We start from the raw sequence: 21,722 nt of genomic DNA, 5'->3' as shown, positions 1-21,722 counted from the left end.
GGCTCTTGCAAACTACTATAATAAATAAAGTCACTTCTGGCAACAGATTTAGGTTCCTGAATTTCCTTTCGGCACTGGCACAATCTTCGTTCGATGCCTTGCAATTTCAGGCCTGGCGTGCTTACCCTTCATTTTGTTCATTACACAAAGGAAGGGTGTGGTGAAGTGGGGTCGAATGAAAGATATTCTACTCTTCAGTTTTCATTAATTAGCATGCTATGCTTTTCTCCTTAAAACAAGCTCCTGGAAGCCAGGCAGTGGTGGTGCATGCCTTTAATCCCAGCACTTTGGGAGGCAGAGACAGACAGATCTCTGTGAGTTTGAGGCCAGCCAGGTCTACAGAAAGAGTTCTAGGACAGCCAGGGCTACACAGAGAAACCCTGTCTTATAAAACCAAGCAAGCAAACAAAACAAACAAACAAACCAAAAAAACCCAAGCTCCTAATCTCATTCTTACATCTTCTCTTGTGCACTGTTGTTGTTGGTTAATGATTGTATTTGCAAAGTCTTCTCGATATCCAGACTCTTGTGTGAATCTGAAGCTACATGATCCATTTTTTAAAAAACCATTTTCTGCCAGGCAGTGGTGGTGTACGCCTTTAATCCCAGTACTTGGAAGGAAAAGGCAGGTGGATCTTGGTGAGTCTGAGGCCTGCCTGGTCTACAAGAGCTAGTGCCGTGCTGTTTGACAGTTTTGGATCTTGAGGTTGTTCGTGCTCTAACATACAGCTATGCATCTGAGAGCAGTTTCATGCCCCTTCTGTTCTGCACCCTGAACAGGAACGAAGCAACATAAGGTGCTATATGTGGGAGACATGGATAAACAAGTGAGACTAAAACAAAAGCAGAGAAGGCAGTGTGATGCGTAGGAGTGGAGGGACGGGCAAGACACTCCCTTGTGTCCTGGGGGTAAGGTGACATTGGAGGAGACTCTCAGATGAGGATGAGCCAGCCATTCAAAGTCATGCGGGCAGCATTCTGGGAACAGCAGATGGGATCACAGGCCTTTCTAGGCCAGGCCCAATATTTTGGAGTTACCTCTGAGTGTAAATGAGTAATTATTGACAAGTACAAACATTATGATATCATAACCTGATTTGTTTTCTCAAAGAAACTCTGCTTTCATGGGTGGAATGTGTGATATTGTTGCAGGAAGAGCGGATGCAGGGAGCAGAGAGAAAGGCAGGAGAGTAATTCAGGAAGTGGTGTGAGAGTTCTGGGTTTGTACAGTGTGTGGTCTACAATTCCGAAGTGGTTCTCCGTCTCCGTATACTTGCCTTCGTATGAATGGACGTGTGTCTCTTTGTGCATATGTGAGGCAGGGGCATATGGGGAGGAGATTCCATCTAGGCTTGAAATACACAGCCATGCTACACTAGTTTATTTTCTGTTTTACAAAGCAAGATCCTTGAACCTGGATCACTAATAAAGAATTCCTTTATTTCCTGGTGAAGGAGGCTGGAAGTCATTGTGTATGTTTTTATAATGTGAACTGTAGAGGAAGATTATGTGTTGGACTTTGGAAATCTAACCAATAAAATGTTAATAACGTGCTTAACAAAATAGCATGTTAGGAATACCTACAAAACAAAGTTTTGTTTCTGCTGTTTATTTTAGAAAACAAGAGAGAGTAGAGTATCCAGTTGAATGCCGGGTGTCTGTGGTCACATGCTGTGTGTGATAGAGTAGCCTCATAAATGAGTTTAGTGTGCATGTCTTCCCTCTCTGAAAAAAATGGTGACATTTGGATGTGATCAAAATTACTCTAGAAAGCCCCATAAACACCTAGTAAATTGCAGTGTTTTGCCAATGTTGCCGATTTTCATTTTCTTTCCCAGGATAGAACAGATACTGTCAGACCCACAGGAATCCTCTGTGCTGAGGGTCTGTGAGGCCTGGGATCGCGGCATTCAGGCTCTTGAGCTTCCACTAGTTCCATGAGACCCCATCTCATCCCAGCCTGGCTGCACTCAGCGGCTGCAGAACTTCAGCTTCACATGCTGCGGCCCTCCTGTGCAGAGTGGGGAGCAGGAGCAGGCATCGCCGTGGGGTCGCTTGTACTTTCCCACTGTTCGCGCTTCCTCTTCTCTTTTACTTCTGTTCCTTGCATCTCTTTTCTTGTATTTTCTGGACTTGTGTAGTTGAATCTATATGGCTAAATTGGGATACATTAAAACTCTGTGGCATCTGGCAATCCTATTTCTATGCAGTTTTGTAAATGTATCCTCTGTTGGAATGAAGTCACCAATCTAAGTTCCTGCATGTGTCTTTGAGTCTGGAAAATTCTGTTAGGGAAATGAATTCCCTTCTGATCATACCACATGTTCCTAGTTCCTCTGCTTGCAAAAGTGACTAAATCGGTAGATGCAAAGTCAGTTCCTGCCATTGAACAATTGGCAGATACCAGGTCATTAAATGATGGCACATCCTTGGCCATAACACCTCCTAGGAGCCGTCATCAAGGCTGTCCCCAAGAGGGACATGAAGATGCTGGTTAATTTTTCAGTTTTGTTTTTTGTTTTAGTTCAGAGTCGCCATGCATGCGTTTCCATTGCTGTAATACCGCCCTTGCCGTGGTGATCAATATTGATCAGTATTGCTGTAATACTGCCCTTGCCATGCTGATCAGTATTGATCAGTATTGCTGTAATACTACCCTTGCCTTGTTGATCAGTATTGATCAGTATTGCTATAATACTACCCTTGCCATGGTGATCAGTATTGATTAGTATTGCTGTAATACTGCCCCTGCCATGCTGATCAGTATTGACAGTTGTGACTCTGTTCTGCTTCCTCATGAACCACTCAGTTGTAAGGCCCTGGCTGTGAGGGAAAGGAGCTCCCCAGAGGGCATCTAGTGAAGTCATGCTCCGTGAATGGTAACATATGAAGCACACGTGTCTGATGCTAACGCACCAGTGGAACATGTGTTTACTACCAAGGCTAGAAAGTGAAATTGTCAAGGTTGCTGTTGATTGCTATGTTTTGTAAAGGGCATTCAAAGTTATTCAGGTGTGATCATCCTAACTGCACCTTATCTGAAATCTCCCATATCAAAGGAAAAGAACCTGACTCCCTAAAGTACACAACTATCATGAAGACATTAAATACGATGAAAGAGAACCCTCCAAGACAATCTTTATAGGACTGCTGCTGTGGTTGTTTCACGTGGTGCTGCTTGGATTGTTGTCAGTTTGATACGTGTTAGTCATGTGGGAAGAAGGAGCCTCAGTTGAAAACTTGCTCCCTCAGACTGGTCTCAAGACAGGTGCATGGGGGTGTTTCATTATTGGTGGTAGATGTAGGAGGGCCCAGCTCATTGTGAGGAGTGCTACCACTGAGCAGTCGTCTTGGGTTGTGTAAGAAAGGCCGACTGAACAAGTAGTCAGCAACACTCCTCCACAGCCTCTGCTTCAGTTCCTGCCTTCGAGTTTCTTTCTGCACTTCATTCTCTGACTTCGCTCAGTGACTGACTGACAGGGGCATATAAGCTAGCTCCCCTGCCCCATATACACAAGTTGCTTCTGGTCGGTGTTTTTGCGGTTTGTTTGTTTGTTTGTTTGTTTACCACAGCAATAAAAAACAAACTAGAACACACTCCACCTCCCCTGCATTCAGATGATGCTTACCATACCCAGCATGCACTGTGAAGGGCACTGGGAGCTGTGGTCAGCAAAGCTGTGGCCTTGACCTCATGAATCCCATGGCTTCTTTGGGAGTTGGGGGTATGACAGGCAGTGAAAGAACACTCAAAGAAACAAGAATCCCTTAAAATACCGAGCAATTCGGGGAACAGTTAGAAAGGCAGGAGAGGGGTCAGAGTGGAATAAGAGAGAACACAAAGAGCTGAGTGCATTCCTGAGGTGATTCCAGGCAACCCTGGGAAATTTCAGACTGGGATTAAAGTGAACGGCTAAGCCAAGAGGCAAAGGAAGGGCATTCTGGAGAGAGGTCGATGGACATAGGTCAAGACTCCAGGCATAAGGGAGCTTGGGGGTTTCCAAATTTAAAGAACCTGCTGTGGTTATCATGCACACGTGTGGGACTGGAAAGGGTGGTAGATCGGGGTCCAGAGGTTTCAGGAGGAGATAATGCCACCATTAGTTACCCAGCACAACACCCTAATGCAACACTGATTACTTCAGCAAACATTGATTGAGCTTCACCCTGTATCAGATGGATGTCATACTGGATACGGAGGGTAGCTAGATATCTAAGGTCCCTACAGTTACAGAGTTGCAGAGAAAATAAACTAGAAGGACCCATAGTTGGGAACGAGCTAGCACCTCCGCTTTATTGTAGAGGTGGGAGACGGTTTGACTGATTCTACAAACACCTTGGTTATTTTTGTAAGACTTCAGTTTCTGTTTGGTTTTGTTTCATTCTGTTTTTCTCCCACACAGCAGGAGGCATGGCATTCTTTCCTCCTAAGTCTTTAATAAATCACGTTCCTTTGTTTTAATAATATAATTAGTGTTGCTGAGACACTTTATGATGTACTATGGAGTCATGAAATTAACTGTAGCTTTTTTCAGGGTTCAGCAGGCAACACTTCCCCTGGCTTTAGCCAGACTTACAAGCAACAGATGCAAGAAGGGCCATAAACCATGTTCTAACACACAGATTTTTCCACTAAGACCGAAAGAGAAAGAAAAAAAAATGGGAGTTGGCTGTGTGCATTTCTTTATTATTGATGGCAGCTTGCTAATTACCTTGGAAATCTTTAGAGGTTGTTTGTTTGTTTGTTTTTTAAGTTAGTAAAATGCTTAAATTTGAGAGGGAAGATAGAAAAAGGCCCCAAAGAACGAATTAGTTTATTTGTTTGGCTGTAATATATTCTAGGTGTGTGTGTGTGTGTGTGTGTGTGTGTGTGTGTGCGTGCATGCGTGCGTGTGTGTGTTGGAATGCTTATTTTATTGTCTTACTTAACTTTACAAATAGTTGTTCAAGGATAAAGAAATGGTGAAGAAATAAATTGTGTATGTCGGAACAATTTAAACACCAGGAAACAACAGAAAAGATTGTTTCGGGTGGTCTTACTGTCTAAATTCCATCACAGTGTTTTCTCTTCATGGAGAGCTGGGCTTGCCTGCTTCTGGACTCCAGGTCAAGTACTGTGACAGAAAGGAGCTGAAAGTTCTTGCCCTCGGTGTGTAACAAACTTGAAGCGTCAGGCATGACCCAATCTGCAGACACTTGCACACACATGTGGAGTGAGTGTTACTGCAATCAGCTGTCACTGCCATGGGAATGCCCCGGGGCGGGGACAGGGAAGGTTTCATCACTCCCTACACACCGCACTGGGTGGCTCAGCATAGAAAGGGCACCTGTATGTACTGAAGGAGCCTGAGAATGCACAAATGACCCAAACGAAGCATAAAATAGCTTAAAGGAAAAATTGAAAGAAGGATGGAGAATATTGGAATGTCTGCCAGGAGAGGAGACAGAGACCACCTGGAAGAGGGTTGAAATGACCAAAATAAAAAGATCAAACCCACATTGAAATTCACTGCTGCTCACCAAGTGGTAGAATTACATCCAAAGATCTTAAGGAGCCCAGCTGAAGTCAGGGAGGTAAGGGCTGGCAAAAAAAAAAAAAATACCTTGAAATTTGTGATTGGGACAAACATTATAATTGTTTGTAAACAGTACTAGAAATGAAGACCACTCCGGAAGCTCATCTTCAGGTGCAAATCAGAATTATTAAATTAAAGACAGACATGAAAATGCCTTAGTCAGGCCAGTCTGGGCTTTGTGAGTTCATTCCGTGTTTGTGACCTCATACAAAGACCCCGGATGAGCAAACACTTCCCATTTCCTGCATAAATGCTTAGAAATAAACACTAGCAAGAAACTGGAGGGAGCCTCTGAGATAGCAAAACACATTGCTTCACTCTTAACCACATCAAAGCAGGATCTGTTTCCCCGGATGGGCACCCCTCCCCCAAAGCCCACCTCCTGCCACCCCCGTGTTTCTACTGTGCAAGTCTGGCTTCCTATGGGTGCTGCTGATTTTCCATTCATGAGCTCATTTTCTTGCTCTGTATGGAGTGCCTGCCCTTGGGCTCCTTACTCACAGTCTGAAATGGTGCTTAATGTGTCCTGGAATTTTAACCCCATCATTCCTGAATTTGAGGAAGCCTGTGGAGAAAAGAAAAATCAACTAGCCATGAAGGATTTTTTCTGTTTGTTTGTTTTGCATCTTGTGTTCTCCTAAACTTTCTTTACTGCACAGACCCCAGGCCGAGAAAACCCTCAGTGGATACTCTGGAGGAAGCAGAGAACAAAACCTAAAGAGATTTTTCACATGTGCAAACCAAACTTCTTCCATTGAGGTTTTTAAAATAGTCGTTTTAAGCTTTAACATGTGTGAGAATAGAATTGTGCTTGCTCAGGTAACCACAGGCCAGGCTTGCATACGCCGACCAGCACTGCATAGCAAGCACACAAGCCTAGATGTTGAAAACTCAGTATTGTCCGTTCCTCTAGAACTTTCTCATTCCGTAGCTCTACTCAGGAAGAAAGGGTTCTCACCCCCAGTGTGAAGGCAGGCAAGTACACCAGGCGCTTCCTTTGGGGCATACCAGTGACAGGTCTCTGGTCAGTATTTAGAAATCCAGTCAGTGAGTTGATACACATTCTTTTTATCTCTTTCTTCTTTCCTTCCTTCCTTCCTTCCTTCCTTCCTTCCTTCCTTCCTTCCTTCCTTCCTTCCTTCCTTCCTTCCTTCCTTCCTTCCTAGGAATAGTGGTGACAGACTACCTCATTCTTTTTCTTTCCTTTCGTTTCTGAACAGAAACACCTATCACCTTGACAATGGAGGAGAGCAATGACTACACGGAGAGCCCCCAAAGCCAAGGGCGGCAAAATGCCACCAAGTGTGGGTGGCTGAGGAAGCAAGGAGGCTTTGTCAAGACGTGGCACACACGCTGGTTTGTGCTCAAAGGGGATCAGCTTTATTATTTCAAAGATGAAGATGAAACCAAGCCTTTGGTAAGTAGGAAAAAACGGTCCCTGCAGACCCTTGAGATCCCTGCAGCTGATGGAGTCCAAGGGGTCTCAGTCTCCCCACTGGATCTGTTTACAGGCGTCGTTTTCTCTGCTTCTTTTTCTTGATTTTCTTAGAATTGGAGATGATGAACTGGCTAGTTAAGACTCAGAGGCAAATTATACTTGTCTAATGTTAATTTTGAATTTTACTAAAGGGATGGAATAGCATTATTTTCTCTCTTTCTATACCCACATACACATATACACAACCCACTGGTACTGCTTGTGTTTACATATGTTTAGGGCTGACCACTTGAGATTGGACAATGTGAGAGTTCGTCCATTGAGGAAACTGATTCTCCCGCTTTTGGTAGTGGCTACCTGCAGCTCTTCATCTAGGAATGAGACCTTATGGAGTTTCCCCATCCACGGTGACACATCAGCTGATGTTGCCATTTTGTGGGTCTTCTTCAGGCAACCATATCTTTGAGATCTTATGGGTTCGGTTTCCCAAAGAAGTAGTCATATATTTGGGAGGGAGAAATAGAATGATCTAGATGAAGTATTCATGCATGCATTTCTCCCCCCAAAAATGAAAACCACATCCTAAATAAAATGTATATTCATTTATTACCTTTCTTATTATTAATTAATTTTTCTTTTATTCATCTCACATGGCTTCTCCTTCTTCCACTATTTCCAGTCTCCGCCCTCCCTTTCCCAACCTTCCCTCTCACCCAGATCCACGTTTTCTCCTTTCCCCTTAAAAAAATAAAGAGCAGAGACATCAACTAAACAAAGAATAACAAATCACACACGACTAGACATAAACCCTCATATCAAGGCTGCAGGATAAAAACAGTCTTAAGAGCAGGCAAAAGAGTTGGGGACACTTCCCACTGCAAGGAGTCCCCCGAGAATGCCCAGTTACACAACCATAACATATATGCAGAGGACCAAGCTCAGATTGTCTCTTTAGCCTTTGTGATCCCCTGTGACCCCTGATTTGTTGATTCTGTGGGCCATGTCATTGACTCAGAGGTCTTAGACCCAGGCTACAAGAACCTGGACACATCGAGAGTTAAATCATGGCATCATTTCCACTTTACTTAGGGCAAGCTGCATCCTAAACCTTGTCTGTCTTCTTTGTGTGGAAAATATAGGGCTAGTAAAATCATAATCATAGAATAATATAAAAACCATGGGGTTATTTTAAGTATTTCACGAGATAATAAATAAATACTCATGGATCAGTGCCTAGCCCAACTGTCTTCAGAGGAGCATCATCCAGCAACTGATGGAAGCAGATGCAGAGACGCACAGTCTAACACTAGGCAGAGGCAGGGGAACCCCACAGAAAGGGGAACTGTAGGAGTCAGAGGGGTTGAGGACATGGCCCATTATGAGCAGTATTAAAAATAGAACCACATTTTCTTAGAGATATTGCAAACTATCGTAATTTTAATGTGAGGTTTAATTAGACTTTACTAGAAACATTTTTGTACGGTCTTAATTATATTTCCAGCTTTTAAAATAGAAGTAACTAAACTACTGAATATTACCTGTGAGAAATGACACAGAGGAGCGTTACGCAGGTGACACAAAAATAGATTTTCTTTTCTGCTTTTTTTAAAGTTTAGGGCAGAACTTCTCAAACTAGGGTTTAAGATCACTTTTTCTGACATCTACAACTCATTCATTTGAGAAACACAGCCTCTTACTTGAGACAATGAAACTGCCCTCATTGAGGAAAGACACTTTGTCATGGAAAATTTCCACCTCTGTTTAGTCTGCTTCTATACTGATGTAGCTAATGAGTTTTCTGCCTGCTTCCCTAATGACTTATTTCCATTCTGGACAAAGTCATAAGAAATCACTTAATTTTGATCCCTTCTGGCTAAAAACCTAGTCCATCCAATGTGATGCCAGATAGGCATCCAGAAAACCAAACATTGGCTCTTATTCATATTTCAGTTATATTCAACACAATCCCTCTGTATCAGAGTCTCCATGTTGGATCCTCCATGTTCTACTGTTTGCACTTTAACGTAATCCTTTCTCTAAGCTTGTTAAGAATGACTCTGTGTTCAAGATGATGGCACATAGTATAACTCAAGCTGTGAAACTGTAAGATACGCTGGAGAGTGACATCAGGAAGAACACCACAGCCATAGCTTTATCACCTGTAGAATGATTCCCATATCCCCCACAGGTTTGCCATGACAAGTCAGTGACAGGTTTATAAATGTGCTCCATTGTCACATCTCCTGGATGAAGCGTCTTTTACCCACTATCCTCCATAAAAATTTAAAAGTTTTTACTTTAACATATTATTTGTTAAGTGTTAAAAATTATTAAGGCAGTTGAAATTTGAGATTGAATAACGTTGAGTTATCTTTTTTGTTGCTTTGATCATTTTTGTGATAACAAAAGCACCGAGGCTTATGACACTGTAGCCTTAAATTTCAAGCCTTTAAACTAATGTTGAAAGATAAACATGTAAAATCCAGCTGTTTCTAAACTTATCACTGACATATATCCATCCAGGGGTTATGTTATCCTATGAACAGACTAATTCCTTCTCTGCAGAATGTTCTTTTTTGTTATTGAAAATCTCATATATGAGTGCAGTATTTGCATCATTTCCCCTCCCCCAACTCCTCCTTGTCCATCCACCTCCTCAAATTCATGGCCTCTTATTCTTTAATAATTGTTGTTACACCACACACACACACACACACACACACACACACAAGTAAATTTATAAATACAACCAGCTGAATCCATTTAGTGTTGCTCATACGTACACATATTCAGAACTGGGACAGGTAAACCTACCAAGGGACTTACCCAAGGAAGATTGCTATCTCTCTCTCACCAATAATTAATTGCACGTAGTTCTTTATTTAGGGGTAGGGCCTTGGGTTTTGTTTAATTTCTCCATTCTCAAAGGAATGTCAATTGGTGTGGACTAACCACTTGGCACTCCCGATACTGTGAGCAGGAACTGGTCCCACCTGCATGGCCTCTCCACAATGATAGACTATGATCTTTAAATCTGTGGGTCAAACTACATGAAAACCAAGGATATCTTGTTTGAAGAATGAAATTTTATACAAATCATAAAGAAATATGTCTGGATAAAGCTAAGTCTAAAGAAAAGTTGAGGATTAGTGGAAGCTCAAAAGACAGAGTTGAGGAGCAATTTACCTGAAACAAGGAATTCTGGGATTTAGCTTCTTTGCCAGGGGCTCATTAGCAATATCCCTTTGACTGTTACACATAGATGTGCAAATACATATTTTTTCCAATTACAACATTTGCAATGATTTTTTTATATAAACCTTTAAAAATCTATTGTAAATTGGTACTGGAGACATATGTCTGTAATCCCAGCTACAGAAGCTGAGGCAGAAGGATTACAAGTACAAGGCTTGTAATTGAGCTCCTGTTCACAGTGTTGGGAGTGCCAAGTGGTTACTCCAGCCCATAAGCAGGAAGAAAGCAAAGAGCTCAGCTAGAACCCGGAAGTGGATGGCATCTTCAACACCTGTCCATAGCCAACTAGTTCCGCTTGGTGGGCCACAGTCTCAGAGCTGCACAGTCTTCCAAACCAGCAGAACAGTGGGCAAAGTACTCACATGCATGATTATGTGGGAGGATATTCTTTGTTCTGTCTTATATGTCACCCAGGCTGCCCTAGTACTTGCTATGTAATCATGGGTGATCGTGAATTGCTATCTCCTGCCTGCAAATCTCAAGGAACCACATGACATCACACACTCTTGGTTTGTGGGCACACTTCACTCTCAAACAACAGCAGCTCCATATGTAGAAGTGAGAAATGCGGGCAAGAAGTTTAGAGAGATAGACGGGGTCATGGTGCACAGGGATGTGAGCGCTAGGCAGAGACTGGATTGCCTTGTGGATGGTGGGAAGCAGTTCTAGACAAACCTCACGAACCTGTGTTACTCCCTGGGAGAGGAGTCTTGGCAGCCATTTCCTCATCGGTTGAAAACCTGTAAATGATATAATTTTCTCAGGGTTTTTTTTTCATCTGTTTCCTCATCTTTCATTCCTTCAAGAACTTGATGTATATATCCACTTAGTATGTCCCAGACTCGATTATGCAGACTCAGCATCTTTTTTAATAATCTTCCTCAAATTGCACTTGGCTTTCCAGAGACTCAAACACCTTCCCAGGTTGAAGAATGTCAGAAGTCTCTCCCCCACTTCTGTTTCCTTGTTGAGTAGAAGCTGAACTTGGCCTCAAGTTTGCCATTTCCTAAGAGTGACTTACAGTGTGGCCTTACAGCCCCAACCAAGACTTCCTGGCAGTGTGTTGAAACTCACCTCAAAAGTAATAGCTTGTCTATTCAGCTTAAAAATACAGGAAGCTAAATATCTTTATTATATATTACAATTTTTTTTAAAAAAAATGGTTAATCAGCCTCACAATTTTAGTTTATCAGGATAAAACTGTTGAGAACCCTCTGGCTACAAGAGAATGCACGGAACCCCAGACACACTGTTCTCACTGCCAAATGAAAACTCTGCACTTGATTTCGGCTGTTTCTAGGGAAAAAGTACCCTGCACTTGATTTCGGCTGTTTCTAGGGAAAAAGTACAGAAAGGGATCCATGTGGGCATTCGTGTATCTTACGTTTCACTACTCAGAGGCCACTGCTATCATCATTTTATAGAACTATAGTTTCCAGATTTTCTGATTTATTTCCTTTTCATGTTTAATCTTATAACAAAGTGATATTATATGGAGAAAAGGTTAAAAATTAGCTATACAGAAGATTATAAAAATATTTCCCTTCACCCTCCATTCCTAAGCTTTGAAACAATGGGTTTTAAGGGTGTTTTAAGCAGATTTCAGCCATGAAACTATCCCCTTGGCCATCTTTCATAGTGCTCTAGCTGGAAAAGCGACTCAGGGTTTAACAGCGCTCGTATCTTTTGCAGAGGACCCAGGTCCCATTCTCAGCACCCACATAGCAGCTCATAACAGTAATTATAGTTCCAGAGGTCCAGGCATAAATTTGGTGCATATACAAATGCAGTCAAAATACTAATGCATATAAGATAAGGTAAACATAAAGAACCATGTTCAATGACTGAGGCTTTACCTATAGCTGTCATAGTGTGAAGGAAGAGTCATAGATTTGATTTGCATATTATTATTTCTGAACATAAGGCAATGGCATGGTGTTACTGCTCTCTGAGGCAGTCTTTTGGCTTCTCTCCTGAAGTATACTATAACATAAATAAAAGCAAAGTTTTGTCATGTACTATACTGGTAAATTTCTCCTGCACACCTCTATGCTAGAAAGGAAGCAGGAAACATTGATTTTTAGAATCTAGACTGAGACTTCTGAGAAAATGGCTAAAAGCCAGACAGACACCAACCCAATTAATATAGTTTAGACTTTCCACCACAGATATTGATCCAGTGTGTGGGGAATGTTTTTTTCTGGGTACAATGAGGATGACACTATATTAGATCACAATAGATTTTCTGAACTCAGAGAACAAAATGTTGTTGAGTATTGTAACCTGAGGGCTGACCTCTAAATGTGCAGAATTGATTGCTGATTAAAGAGTAAGGTCTAATTTTATATACTTAATGAAGCTCATGGGTTCATGAAATCTAGAAACCTCTCAGGCACTTGCTGTTCCCTGTTACAAAATAGGAATCAAAAGAAGTCAAAGCCACAGCTAAGTGCTTAAAGTAATACTGCAAATGTAAAAGGAATCTCACTGTCAAATCTAAAACAGACTTTATGTGTGGCCTCTGAAGTACTTGGTATTTAAAGAGAAACTTAAAATATCATGGTATATCTTCATGAGTTTTTAGGGATTTTGGGGGGTGTCATAGACATTGTTATATAAAGAGATGGGAGATGTGATTATTTCACATTATTTTAGTTCACTGTTAAGTAATTTCTCATTGTTTTTCTCTACGCAGCAAAGTAGGTATACTAGTTTTCATTTCAGACAAAAAGACTAGGGAGTGAAATTCTTTGTGTTGAACTTTAGCTTTCTGCTGACAAACTGTGACACACTGGGCAAATGGCTAATTAGTTGAAGTTTTGATGAGCTTGTTTGTACAATGAGATCATTATCACATTCCTCATGGTGTTACTATGAGGAGTAAATGAGATTAATGTACACACAGTCTTAGCCAAAAGGCTGAGAAGTGGAGAAGCAATGAGAGAATTCATGTGGGTGATTTCAAGATGCAATCACACATCGTAAACAGAGAACCAGCACCAACTGTCCATGTGTGAGCTTCCTTTTCAGATGATAACCAAGCTGTTCATACCACTGAGCATTGCTAAACTCAGCGCATAGGTTTCCAGTGTCCCTGCAGACATTCGACTGGCAGATGGAATGTACAGGGAGAGAAAGAGGTGGGGAGCTTTTAAAAGTAGCACACACCTTATTCGTTTCCTGGGTAGAAAATCTGAACAGGTGAGAGAAATCTGCTTCAAGCAGCACTGTAGACACTCAGGTTGCTGGGTATTTTGTAACTCTCACTTCCCAATTCAACATGTCATCCTTTCCCCCCAACCATCCAGGAGGATAGGTAGGGTTAATGCGTAGCTGAATCAAGATTGCATCTTCTCATGTTCTTGTACCCTTAATTGGGAGCAGTGGATCAGCATACTGATTACTTTTCTGGTCCCATGATAAAATACCACCATCAAGCATCACTTAGGGAAGAAAGGGTTGATTTTAGCTATGGTTCCAGAGGGAAGAGTCCATCCTTGTAGGAAGCATGGAGGTTCTCTTGCCCATAGATAAGCACTAGGGACATGAGGAATGTTATAAACACAGGGTTGTCGCTTCAAAGGAAGAGGTGTATAATCTGTTCTCCAGCCAGAAGCCTGGAAACAGATGTAGTTAATAGCATGGTGACATCTGTGCTAAGTGTATGACAAGGCCACATTAGCCCCTCCAGACTTATGTTTATCTCAATTATGTCTATAGTGCTATCCTCCCCCAAGAACCTTATCAGGGGCCGTGCTTACGTTGAGCCTGCTTCCTCAGTTACTCTGTAGAACCTAACTTTATGGAAGCTGTCACTTGTGCCTCACAAGAGTTTCCCTGCAGTCAAATCTTAAGCTTTTGTTGTGCACACAGTTTTGAGTTTATTATCACCAGGAAATAAGCTTCCATTGCACTGTGTTTAAATATCCCTAAAATAAACTACCTGGTGTCAGAATCTTGAAGTTTGAACAAATACCAGGGACCAAGTCATGTTGAATCAGACTTCCTTCTTGCCTCAAGTGGTTCAAGACTCTGCTGGCTGTGGTGTTTGCAGAAACCCCACACACTGGTTGGTGGGAAGAGCTGGTAGCAGCGTCAAGAAGTTGGCTGATCACATTTTCATCTATCAAAAGGTTTCATTACTTCCCCAAACAGAACTACCATCTGTGACCAAGTATTCAAATATATGAGCCGGTTTGACTCATATAAAAATATCTACCTGACAGACTGTGAGCTGTGTTAAGTGTCTCAAGATGTCACACAGAACCTAGTCTCACTAAGCACTTAATATTTGTTAGCTATTGTTCTGCTGTTACTACCACCACCATCATCATCACCATCATCTTCATCACTGCTAGCATTTCTGGTGATCAGAAGACCCTGGCACAGAGTGTAGAAATTAGGATCCATAGTACACACCTCATTAATTGTACAACTAAGAAAATAACAATTTGATGATCAGTCCATCTTAGCTTGACAAAGAGTTTCTTTCTGATGGTCAGGGTAATTTCAGAGCGGTGCCTGACTTGACTTAATTTGTAACCTGTGTTGTCAACATTGGAATCCCATGCAACACTCACAGCAAAAGCAGGGCTCACGACTGCGATCTTTTCTCTTTGTTTAGATAATTTGGGTACTCTTTCAGAGTTGCTGAAAATGATTATGATGACATCCAAGAGGAATCTCCAAAAAATTTCAGAGAAAGACAGCCCTGGTTTTCCACAGGAGTCAAATCCCTTGGGTTTTGCTTTTTTAGTTCATCATAGCTGAGCGCTCTCGTGTTCATGATGGGAGTCAACATATGGAGCCAGATGGTCCATGTTGTCACAGTCTCATTAGCAGAGACTTCAGCACTTTACAGTATGCCGCTGGCAGAGAACAGAAGTAAGAGCAGGAAGTGAGAGGGTGGAAGATTCACTTGAACAGTTACATTTTGGGTGCTGACAACAATGCCTTTCAAGGTCTGATTTCATCCTGACGTGAGATGTTTCGCAGCTACCTGTTACCGCGTCTCTCTGAGGACTCTTCTGCCAGTCCGTCTGCCTGGCTTCAGCTTTATCCTGTCTAAATCCAGCCTCTGCCTATTTTCTCAGAGATATTACCACACGTTTCTTAACTCAAGGGTTGTTAATCAATGCAAACGGCATAAGTTATAAGAAAAAGGTTTGATTATTTTTTATGTATGGAGAAGAAACCTGAAAGCAGAAATGTTGTGAGAAGGCCGCTTGTTTGTTCCTGGCAGCCCCGAAATAACCACACAGAAACCATGTTATTTAAAACACTGCTTGGTCCATTAGCCCTAGCTTCTTATTGGCTAACTTTTATATCTTAATTTAACCGATTTCTAGTAATCTGTGTATCACCACATGGCTGTGGCTTACTGGGTAAAGTTCCAGCATCTATCTCCAGTGGGGCTACATGGCTTCTCCCTAACTCTGCCTCCTTTCTCCCAGCATTCAGTTTAGTTTTCCCCACCTACCTCTATTCCCTGCACAGGCCCAAGACAGTTTCTTTATTAGCCAATGGTACTCACAGAATACAGAAAGGAATCTCGTGTCACAGAAATTCTTATTTTCATATTCTGAATTTGATATATGATATCTAGTATATTTTTGAGACTCATCCACATCATAGAATAAATATATTTATATTTTATTTCTTATTATTGCCTGATGATATGCTATCATATGAATATACCAGACTTTTAAATTCTTTTGTCAATTGATGAGTACTTGAGTCATTTTTCTTCTTATCTATTATGAAAATGCTGTTATGAATATTTAAAAATGATCATTTTTATGTGTGTGAACATAAAATTGCAAAGCCATATGTCAATTATGTTCAAGCATGAGGAACTGTACTGGTCATTTTTAATTGTTAAATTTTGGTCTAATTTAAAATTCAAGTCTTTCATTCAGTTTAAACTTCATCTGTGCCTCTTCACACCCACCTCAGCATACACCCGTTTCAACAGCTCGTTATTGTTGATGGGGTTTTAGTCTACTAGAAGGAAGATAGATTTTCTCCATCCTTTGTGTATGTGCTTGTGTGCATGTTTGTGTGAGTGTGTGTGTGAGAGAGAGTGTGAATGTGTGAATGTGTGTCTCTGTATGAGTCTCTCTGTGTGTGATTTTATGTACATGTATGTGTGAGTGTATGTGTGAGAGAGAGTATGTATAAGTATGCACATGTGTATGTCTGTGTGTGAGAGTGTGTGTGCATGTGTGTGTCTATCTGTGTGTGTCTGTATGTGTGAGAGAGTATTTGTAAGTGTGTGAATGTGTGTGAGCGTATGTGAGAGTGTGCATGTGTGTATGTGAGGGTGTGTCTCTGAGAGAGCATGTGTGAGCGTGCACGTGTGTGAGCATATGTGAGTGGTGTGTATTTGTGTATGTTCATACATATGCATGTGTGAGAGAGAAGGAGAGAGGGAGCATAGGAGGGGAAGGAGAAGGGAGAGGAAGAGAGAGATGGAGGATCAGTTCTTCCATGTATCTTGCCCTGGGACTGGCAGGAAGACTATGGCAGGACATCAGGGTCACATGTGTTTGTGGTTCTCTCCTGCCTTTTGTTTTGTGTCTTTCCTGATTTGTGACTGGTGGCCACTATCCCGGCTGCTTTATCTCTGAAGCTGGGCTGGTTCTTCACATTACCGTCCATCCCTGATATGGCAAGTACATCCTCTGGTTTCTCACTTCCGGGGTGCCATCACCAAACAGACCACTTTCTATCCTTTTGCTAACTTGCTGGAATGTGGTGTGCTAGAACATTCTGCTCCTTTTGATCTTCTGCTAATTCTCCCGTCCATGTCCCAGACACACGAGAGTCCTCCGAAGCATGTGACAAACTGAGGTACCAGTCACAGATACTCCTTGGTACTATGGGGGTGACTCCAGTGGTCACTTCTTCTCTGGATGTTTTGTCCTGATCTGATAGAGAGCACAGGCTGAAGCTGGTTGTGGCAACGGTGTGAGACAAGTTAGATTCTATTTTAGTAGCTCTTGAAATGGTGGGACTCTCAGGGCCTCTCTATTTCTGATTTGAGATTCTAGAAACCAGTTCAGTACTGAGCATAACACATATTCAGTATCATATTTTAAAAGACGATGTCATACTTTTAGATTTTAAAAATTATTACCCATATGATGTGGTATTCTTTTCTGTTGGCTGTGAATATGTTTTATTACCATTGGTTAATAAAGAAGTTGCTTTCAGCCAAGGGCTTAACAGAGTAAAGCAAGGTGGAAATTTCAAACAGAGATGTAGAGAGAGAGAGTAGGCAGAGTCAAAGAGATGCTATGTAGCTGCCAAAGAAGAAAGTCACAAGTCACCAGCCAGAACCTTACCAGTAAACCACAAGCCTTGTGGTAAAATATAAAATAATAGGATTGAGTTAATTTAAGATATAGGAGCTAGCTGGCAATATGTCTAAGTGCTTGGCCAAGCATTGTTGTAATTAATATAGTTTTTGTGTGATTATTTTGGGTCTGCGTGACTGAGAAATGAACAAGCAGCCTCTGCCAACACCCATAAATAAAATGTGTTTGATTTTTATTCTCCCAGATAAGTTAAATCAACATTGTCTCATGAACTATTGTCTGGTTGTCAAACTCTGTCATATACTTGGCTTCTTCTGATTAACTTGAAACAACACTCTATTTATGAACCATATCCGTTGCTTTAAACCCATATACCATTTTTCATATTTGCAAATTTTAAGGTTAAATATACTATACTAATCATCAAATTTGTATTAATTTGTGCTACTTTTTTTTCTTTTAATTTACCATTCCTTCCTACGCCATAGCAACTGGAAGAGATTAGCAAAGTCAGTCTTTTTGTCGAACATTCCTTATTTTTATGAGCCCAGATTCTTAATTCAACAAATTCTTTGGATATGCAATCAAGTATACTTGAAAAATATGCTAAAGTTTTAGACTCAATGCCGATGACTAGATGCCCACCTCCTGCTTGGCCAGTCATAACGGGATGACCAGGATATGGGACCGATTCTCTAGTCCTGGGCTCATGGGTCTAGATGTTTGTTCAGAATGCTGTCATCTTGGCCTAACATGAAGTATGCAGCACTGTTTGAATAAATCAGCATTGCCCTTAGTTATCCATGCTATTTACTATTCATAACTTTCTCCAGAGAAGCTAGGGATCATCAACACATCAGCAAGTGAGATCCACATGCATTGTTCAGGCAGCTTTGCAGGACCAAGCCTCTTTGTCTATTTTTAAATGTTTTCAAGATGCTGTTTTCTGATGCTGTGACTTACAGTCCTCAGATTTTAAAGGAGATGTTTTGCCGGTCACTTTTGCTGCTTCCAGCAACAATGGTGAGGAGGCTGAGGGCAATCTTTATCGCGGCATTCACGACGTGTCACCTGGCATCTCCTTTCTGTAACTTCCTCAGTTCAATGCGAAGATGAAAACGATAGTTCTCAGAATTAATTTTCACTCCCAACTCTCAATACAGGTTTTGCCTAATATCATATTTGATCCTGCTTTCTAAAAAGTAAATGATTGTGATTCTAGCAGAAAAATTATTTTCCAAACCTTACCTGTGAAATTTGCACTGTAAATTCTGCAGATATTGGAAAGTGGGCATGCTGGCTTTCAGGGAGACGAATGGTGTTTTCGTTTTCCACCAACATAGACCCTGTAAATAGTCTCACTTAGATACATTTTGAAGCAACTTTGGTGAGGGCAGTTTTCACCATCAGCACAGACTGTGACCTGATTGCTCATCTCTAAGAGTCAATCTTAGACCTTCCTGGTTAAACTGCTGTCACTTAACATTCGCTTCTGTTAAAGAGACAGTAGCTATTTTAAACTTGGCTTTCTTCTTGTTAGTCCTGCTTCTGGATATTTTAATGGGGCAGAGGGCGCGGAGCGGGGGTGGGAGGGACTGTCTTAGTTAAGGTCACTGCTGTTGCGATGAAACACCACAACAAAAAGCAAGTTGGGGAGGAAAGGGTCTGTTTGGCTTACACTTCCACACCAGTGTTCATCATCGAAGGACGACAGGACAGGGACTCACACAGATCAAGCAAGAACCTGGAGGCAGGAGCTGATACAGAGGCGGGGAGGCGGGTGCTTACTGGCTTGTTCCGCGTGGCTTGCTCAGCCTGCTTTCTTATAGAACCCAGGACTACCTGCCTAGGATGACACCGACCACCATGGGCTGGGCCCTCCTGCATTGATTACTAATTGAGAAAATGCCTTACAGCTGGTTCTAATGGGGCATTTCCTCAGCTGAGGCTCCTTCCTGTCTAATGACTCCCGCTTGTGTCAAGCTGATACAAACCAGTCAGTACAAGAACCAATACGGCTGCCTCTTCTGAAGGTTCTTTCTAAGGTTATGAGATGGGATTGACATTTTGGTTGCTTTTTTTTTTTTTTTACAAACTTAGACTGATTTTCTGTTGGATGTTCTAACAATCAGTTTTCAAAGATTTACAGGTCTGGGAGAATCACTATAGAACCTCGTGTCACCGTCCTAATGTTTATAGCACCATTCATTTGAAAATTTGTGGATCTTCAGAAATCGAACTGACACCTTTTGACATATATAGTATGTTTAGCTGTGTATGTTTACTTGATGGAGGGAATAATTTCTAGACACTACACCGACTGTCTTTCTAGGTTAATATTTCTTCAGCCAACAACTCAGCAGAAATTTCACTTTGCAAGGCCCTGTGTTCTGTCAGAAGCACAGAGGGAGGCTATTCCCCCTTTTCTCAGTCTTTCTATTTATAACTGAGATTGTGAAATGGGTCATGCATGTGGCACCCAAGGACTTCCATCCGGAGGCATGCTCACTGCTGTCGCTGCTCTACTGTTCATATTTGGATGTCGTTGTGCAAGCTCCAGATTTTTATTATAAAATACATTAGCAGTCTTATGGAAGTCTCCACAATGAAAACAATAAGCCAATAAGCCTTCTAATTTTAAAGGGTAACCTACTTACATAATTCTTCAATTTCAAATATATATATTTTTAGAATGAGAAGTGAAATGAGTTCAATCTGTTATTAGAGACAGATTCTAAAGGAAATCTCTGACTGTACCCTGTCCCTTGCCCCAGAAATGTAATAGTGACATTGGTATTGGCTCTGAACTATGTGTTCTGCTCTCAGGACTTGTTAGGTGATTATTTCACGAATTCTCAAGATAGTTTCTACAGCAATTGGCAAAACCATAGGTGGCCAACCTATTATTCAATCTGTATTCCCATTCTAGGGTTGGGAGTAGAAGAAAGAAGGCTGTGGGACCCGAACACTGCTGAGAGGGGATGCTGGAGACAGAGTCAGGCATGTTCACCAAGGAGGAAAGGGAATTAGTGAAGTTCTTCAAGTGGGATAAGACCATGCATTCGTTTCCTCCAGGTCCTTTATCCCTTCCTCAAGGAGACAAAGGCAGAGCTTTGGTGTAGAGGGTTGGAGGGCTTTCTCACTGGCCACTGTTCTGGTACAGATCCGTGTAACTGATTAAATATCCTGTCTAGACATTGGTGTCTCTTTCCACCTTTGTCTCCCCAGGGCCTACTGTCAAGAAGAAAAGAGTGGAAATTTTCTCCTTATCCTTTGCGTCTAAGTTATTCCTTGTCAGGTCCCTTGTTAGAGGAAGAACTTCTGGAACCCCAAATACTTTTGCTGTTTTTCTCTTTTTACTCTGTTTCTCATTAACTCAGAGATGGTCAAATGGAAGGATGGTTGTGCTGGGGATTATGGGAATTTGAGTTCCGAGTACAAATAGAGGAAGCAAGAAGCTGTAGTTCATGGTCATCGACAATCATCTTAGACAGGGAAAAATCAGCTGTTTACTAGTGATCTAAGTAGGATGTTTGGTGCAAAGGCTGAACCCGGAGGTAAATGTGCCTCATCTCATAGTGAGAAGTGATTGGGTGAAGAATCTTGACTATTCCTGTGGACTCTGTCAATTGCCACTGTAGCTCTATCTGAGCACTATGCCATCCCCTGTAGCTCAAACAGAACAGGGCTTGAATTTCAATTGTTCCACCTTCCACCTAATAGAAGAGTGTGCTGGGAGTCCTTCAAGTTTACAGTTCTGTATAGAGGATCTCACGATTAATAAAGCTGAAAAATATTTATACTTTCATAATAGCTAATAATAGATTGATTTTTTTTTTGTCAGAGTTTCACATCTAGGTCCTCTATTGAAAGGGCTGCAGTAAGAAGGGGCTGTGACCTAAGATGTTCTGTCTTCTCAAAACAGGAAGCTGCTGACTTACCTCTCAGAATTAAAAAAAAAATAAAAAACAAACAAGTAAGCTGGATGGGTGGCACACACCTTTAATCTCATTACTCTGGTGACAGAGACACAAGGATCTTACAAGTTGGAGGGCAACCAAGTCGACATTATGGGACCTTATCTCTAAACGATAGCAACAATTTTATATGACACTCAATGAACAATTCTTTTTC

The 21,722-nt window shown here is 41.5% G+C and overlaps 1 protein-coding gene across 1 annotated transcript in view; it reads left to right on the top strand.

Annotated features, from left to right (window-relative positions):
• Nucleotides 1-21,722, top strand: part of Arhgap24 (Rho GTPase activating protein 24) — a 416,575-nt gene that overhangs the window by 67,122 nt on the left and 327,731 nt on the right. The window contains exon 2 of the mRNA XM_048427100.3: nt 6,797-6,993. Coding sequence (XP_048283057.2) covers nt 6,817-6,993 — 177 coding nt within the window. The 5' untranslated portion in view covers nt 6,797-6,816. The remainder of the gene's footprint in view (nt 1-6,796; nt 6,994-21,722) is intronic.

The sequence above is a fragment of the Myodes glareolus genome, chromosome 8 (genome assembly GCF_982192425.1).
Source record: "Myodes glareolus chromosome 8, mMyoGla1.1, whole genome shotgun sequence".
In the NCBI taxonomy this organism is placed as follows: domain Eukaryota; kingdom Metazoa; phylum Chordata; class Mammalia; order Rodentia; family Cricetidae; genus Myodes; species Myodes glareolus.
The sequence above is the reverse complement of the archived record's forward strand: the minus strand, read 5'-3'. Positions and strand labels throughout refer to the sequence as shown.